Here is a 6,147-nt window from a genome sequence, read left to right on the forward strand (position 1 = left end):
AAGGTGGGTCAGTAGTAGAGTGCTTGCCTTGCATGCATGAAGCCCTGTGTTCAATTCCTCAGCACCACATAAGCAAAAAGAAAAAAAGCTGGAAGTGTCCCTGTGGCTCAAGTGGTAGAGCTCTAGCCTTGAGAAGAAGAGCTGAGGGACAGCTTCCAGGCCCAGAGTACAGATCCCTCGACTGGAACAAAAACATATGTATGTAAGAAAATAAAATTTCATGCTTGTATTATTTTTGTTAGTTGTGGTGCTTGAACATTTGGCGTGGACACTGTCCTTATGCTCTTCAGGTCTTCAGCTCAAGACAAGCACTCTAACACTTCCTGTTTTCTGGTTGATTGGAGATAAGAGTATCCTGGACTTTGCTGCATGGACTTCCTTTGAACAGTGAACCTCTAATCTCAGCCTCCTGAGTAGCTTGGATTATATACCTGAGCGACCTATGCACAACTCCATGATTGTATTTTTTATTGCTGTGTTTGGGAGTGGGTCTTGAACTCAGGGACTGGGTGTTGTCCCTCAGCTAGCACTCTACCAGTTGAGCATCTACTCCAATTCTATTGCCTTTGATATAGTAGGTTTATCTGTAAAATTCACAATCCTAACATGATTAGAAACAAGATAATATGAGCATATTTGTTAAATACTTCTAAAAGTCAACATCTATTCAAGATACTTCAAAAGCTATAGTGGCTAAGGAAGACAAAATAATGAAAAAATACCAAAGTGATTTGAAACATGTAAAAAAAATCGATGTTAAAACAGTTAAAAAAGTATTTTAACATTTTCCCCATCAGATTGTTTTAAATGATGAAACATTTACTATCATATTGTCATATACAAAATTATACAGGATGTTCTTCTCCAAATTCTATATAGCAAGAGGTAAAAGAAGACATTAAATTTGAAGTGAAGCAGCCAGGTATCTTGATTTGCTAATGAAATTTGTACAAATATATTAAAAATTATTAAAGTAAATCATAGTATATAATAATAACTTAGTAGAGTCTATGCAAACACAGCGAATAGAAAATAATCTCTTTTAGAGTAAAGAAGACACAGCTACACAAATATATTTCCATTGTCATACATTGGAGTAAACCATCATTTTAAATTTTCTCTAGGTTGAAATATAGAATCTAACCAATGCAAAATTAAAATTCCCTAAAAGAATATTTAAGGTACAAAATGTAAATGTAGAATTTCCATGGCCATTTGAAACACTCAGGATAGCCCAGAAAGTATTAAGCTCAGAAATCTGCCCTTATGTTTTTCAAATTTATTTTCCTTTTTTGTCTTAGCGCATCGTGGTTAAGTCAGTGTACAGGCAGTAGGTGCAAACAGAAAAATAGTCAAGTTGACAGCTCAAACAGGAAATACCTATCTTCTGGCTTATTGAATTGTAAGCTCTCTGTGAAGCTTCTTAATAATAACAATAAAAATGTCTGGAGTCAAGTACTAGTGCCTCATTCCTATAATTCTAGCTAGTCATGAGGCTAAGAGCTGAGGACTGATATTGGAAGCCAGCCTGCATAGGAAAGTCTATGAGACAATTACATCCAATTAAGCACATAAAATTCAGAAGTGGAGCTGTGGATCAAGTGGTAGAATGCTAGATTTGAACAACAACAACAAAAAAAAAACTCAAGGAAGAAGCAAGGACTTTCCTTGGGTTCAAGCCCAAGGACCAGAACCAAAATTAAAAAAACAACCAAAAAGAAAAGGAGTAAGGAAGTGGAACCACCAGTGTACAAACGGTCCATTTCTAAAAAAAGAATGGAGTGGGGATACATCGGTATAATTATTGTTTTGCTGTGCTGTGCAGATTCTTCTAATCATTTATTTGTGGAAGCCACAAGTGTTTCCTGTAGAGTTTCTGCATGATGAGTCCTAATGAAGAGAATACAGTAGAATGTACTGAAACCTGTAGGCAGATGCTAGGGCAGAGGTAAGGAATGGAGGATCACCTGTCAAGATCGATCTACAAGGAGTTGAGAGCATTGGTACTCACCCCTAGGTTTCTGTAGAGAGCAGCATGCAGCCGCACCTGGAAGATGGCACCAGCTTCTGCACTCCGCCTTCCTGATGGCGAGTGCCCTCTGTGGTAAACAACTCCTTATATGACTAAGGCAAAGAATCTGGCTTGCTTCCGCGCACCTGAACCTATTGGTGGTTCCCACATGGCGTATCAGGGTTGGCTAGCCAGCGGGTACTTAAGGCTGTGGGGAATTGTCCCCGGGGCTGGGGTCAGAAGATTACTCAAAGGTCCTGAATAAACTGCAGAGAGAAGAGCTCGGTGTCGCGTCTTCCTTGCTGGTCCAGGCGGTCACCACAGGTTTCTACACCTGGAAAGGACCAAGGTAAAAAGGACTACAGCTTCACAAGTAGATGATGTGGGTCTGAGGGACACCAGAGAGTACTCCAGTTCTGTGTTTAGCTTCACTTAATAACATAAACCAGTCTAGGAATGGCTATAGGCTAATAATTTCTTCTATTCAAAAAGAAACACTACTTGCTTGAATTAACTAACATGTCTCAATTTTACAAAAGATGCCCAAATAAGACTCTCAAAGTTTCCTCCCTTGTTATGATTTGTGTGCTCTATTGAATCAGGAGAGGCATTGCCAAGTGTGTACTGCTGCAGACAGAGAGGTAGAGTACAGGGAATTCTGCCAAGATGATTCTTCTAAAATCTTCAAGTGACCTTCAGATTCTGGATGTATCTGAGAAGCTGTGATATCAGGTGGAGGCACCAGGAAGGGCAGCTGGGATAGCCTAGCCTCTCACCTCTACTTCCTTGGGAGCTTCATGTTATGGCTTATATCAATGTGAGTGGGGAAATCTTCAGGTTGAAGTCTGCTTATAGTGAGAGTAAACTCTGCCCCAGATCCATTGTCCTTAAATCTAGAAGGAACCAGGATGGGAATTACTTTGTACCATACATGAGGAGCATAGGAGCTTTCCCTGATTTCTGGTGAAACCAGTCTAAAGAAATGCTAAGGCCCTCACTAGTCATGCAAGCCATGGAAAGTCTATTTCCCAGAGATGTAGACAGAAAGGTTAGAGACTGGACATTTGGATGTCACATATGGCACCTGGCAGTGGAAACAGAAAACAAATACCCTCCTTGATAATCATGTTACAAGAAGCCTTCCTTGAAGTACCAGAGAGCCCCTGCTGTACTAGGCTGAATAAATCCCAAGCATTGTTCTTCCTTACCTGGGAGCAAGAGCAGCAGGAGTCCCAGAAGCTGAGCTGCAACCTTCATGTCCATGCTGTGTGCTGACTGGGACTGACTCCACCACAGGGTGTGAGCAGACTATGAAGTGCTCAGGGCAATGGGCTGTGCTCTGGGCACATGCAAATCAGCAGGGGCTGGGCAGAGCTGGGCACATCTGCAGGATTGGCTCAACTCAGTGAATCACCACAGGCCTTGCATCCACCGGTTTCCTAGGCTAGAAAAGAGGAACATGAATTTGCCTGCAGAGTATGTGGAGATGAATTGATGGTAGAAGACAATTTTATGACTATTTTCAAAATGTATAATGCACAGAAGCAACAGATGTAATAGAGTATTTGATAAATGTGTTTGAAACATTCTTGTATGTACTAGATCTTTATCAATCTCAAGAATTCTTCCTGGAAAAAAATCCCTATGTTTTCTTCATGAAGTTTTTTTGGGGTGGGGTGGGTCTGGTCTTGGGACCTGAACTCTGGGCCTGGGCACTGTCCCTCAACTCTTCAGCTCAAGGCTAGCGCTCTACCTTGAGCCACAGCTCCACTTCCGGCTTTTTTTCTTTTTGCTTATGTAGTGCTGAGGAATCGAACCCAGGGCCTCAGGCATGCAAGGCAAGCGCTCTATCACTGAGACAATTTCCCAGCCCCTCTTCATGCAGTTCTTATGCACTGAAATTTTTCTTACTGTCTTCCTTTTTCTTTCCACCTTCCGTTTCTTTCCATTCCTTTCCTTTCCTTTCATTTTTGTGTGGCTTGGACTCGGCTTGGGCACTGTCCCTCAGCTCTTCATCTCAAGGCAAACACTCTACCACTTGAGCCACAGAGCTGCTTCTGGATTTCCATTGATTTTTTGGAGATAAGAGTCTCAAGGAATTTCCTGCTCTTGCTGACTTTGAACCACAATCCACAGATCTCAACCACCTAAGTAGCTAGGATTGCAGATTTGAGTCACTAGGGCATAGAAGGAAAAGAAATCTTAACCCAATTAATGTATTTTCCTTTTTTGTGTTGTAATATTGTTTTGCATCTGATTTGCTAGTCAAGAAATTAGTTCAGTTGTTTGTTGCTATGTAAGATCATGAACAACTTGTGATGATTCATATAATTTCCAGCTTCTGATATTTTCCTGCCAAAAATTAATGAAGTTTGTTATTTTTTTTAAGTTCATATTCCCAGATGGGTATAAACAACCTACAATCAAATTTAAGTAAGTTGTAAAGCTATCAGTTAAGTGGACTACTTCTGCCAGATGGGGAAAGTGACCATGGTTGACATTTAGGTCAATCCATCATTATGATCATTATAATTGTGTGTGGAAGCTCAATTTCCTGTTCCTTCCCTTGTTTCCTGAAGAGTTTATTATAAGTTCATCCTTTGATGAAATTTAGTGAACTGGAGAGACTTGTATAATACTTGACATAAGCAGGTTGACATCTGATCAGAAGTGAGGCCTGGAGAATTCCTCTGGAGAGGCAGTTGGGTCAGGTAAGAGCCTCCGCCACTCACCCTGTCTTTTTCCCCAGGGTGGAGAATCACAGGATTATGTGCTCACTGAACCAGAGAATGCCACACTCCTTCCAACTTCTCTGATGACCCAGGTTAAGAACCTAAAGATTAGACTAATTTCCTGTATTAAAACAATACCCTTTTAGAGATTCTTGTCTGGCTTCTGTTTTACTGTGTGAATCAGAAAGGATGACTTTTTATGAGACGAGACATGGCCATGTCTGTGCTTTGTAGACAGAGGAGGAGAAAAAGGCAAAGATTCAGAGGAGCCTTCACATTTCAATGAAAAACTTGCAAAGTGTTCACAGAAGTGCTACATCTGAGAAGCTCTATCAGCAGATGGAGGAACCAGGAGCAGCAGCTGGGCAGCCCAGCCTCTCAGTTCTGCTTCCCTGGGAGGTTTTTGTTATGGCTTCTATCACTGTGGGAGGGAAACTATAATCCTGTTGACAGTAATAAGTGGCAAAATCCTCAGGCTGCAGGCTGCTGATGGTGAGAGTGAACTCTGTCCCAGATTGACTCCCACTGAACCTTGATGGAATTCCAGAGAATAAACTATTTGCATTATAGATCAGAAGCTTTGGAGCATTGCCTGGTTTCTGCTGATACCACTGTAAATCATTTGTAATGCCCTGACTGGCCCGGCAAGTGATGGAGACTCTGTCTCCTGGAGATGCAGATAGGAAGGATGGAGACTGGGTCATCTGGATGTCACATCTGAAACCTGGCATTGGAAACATAAACACAAATGTCCACACTGTTAGGCATGTTATAGGAGGCCTTCCCTAAAGACCCCGGCAGCACTGAACACACAGGATGGGAGGAGTGCTGTCCTTCCTTACCTGGGAGACAGAGCAGCAGGAGCCCAAGGAGCTGAGCAGGGGTCTTCATGTCCATGCTGTGTGCTGACTGGGACTGAGTGCTGCACAGGGTGTGAGCAGCCTATTATGAAGTCATTGGGGCAGTAGGCTGTGTTCTGAGCATATGCAAATCAGCAAAGCTGGGTAAAGCTGGGAATAGCTATAGGACCAGCTCAACTCAGGAAATCCTCATATTTCCACGGTGCCCACTTATGTTAGTTTAGCCCAGAGAATGTGTTTCATGCATACAGCAGAAGCTGTGATGAGCCTACTGTCTTTTGAAAAGATCTATTGGTGCATTCAGGGATGATGACAATTTCTCTTGAGTTTTTCAATCTTTATGTTATGACACATATAAGAGAGAACAGTAAAGCAATAATTGAGTCTTTCATATTAAGAACATGCAGAGAAGTGAAGATATGGAAAGAACAGAATTTGTGGATATTTTTCTGGTGTAATATCTCTATGCATTTAATATCTCATTGACATAGAAAGAGATATATAAGCTGTTATATTTTCAAGCAATTCATACTTTAGGCTTTTC

At 41.5% G+C, this 6,147-nt stretch overlaps 1 gene segment (V, D, J or C); it reads right to left on the reverse strand.

The window, feature by feature from the left end:
* Positions 1–5,075: 5,075 nt before the first annotated feature.
* On the reverse strand, positions 5,076–5,690 carry LOC138825198 (immunoglobulin kappa variable 1-6-like). The segment is given in 2 exon segments: positions 5,076–5,467; positions 5,586–5,690. Coding segments are annotated over 2 exon segments (447 nt in total).
* Positions 5,691–6,147: the final 457 nt, after the last annotated feature.

Source organism: Dipodomys merriami, unplaced genomic scaffold (genome assembly GCF_024711535.1).
Source record: "Dipodomys merriami isolate MVZ:Mamm:240054 unplaced genomic scaffold, mDipMer1.0.p SCAF_136, whole genome shotgun sequence".
In the NCBI taxonomy this organism is placed as follows: domain Eukaryota; kingdom Metazoa; phylum Chordata; class Mammalia; order Rodentia; family Heteromyidae; genus Dipodomys; species Dipodomys merriami.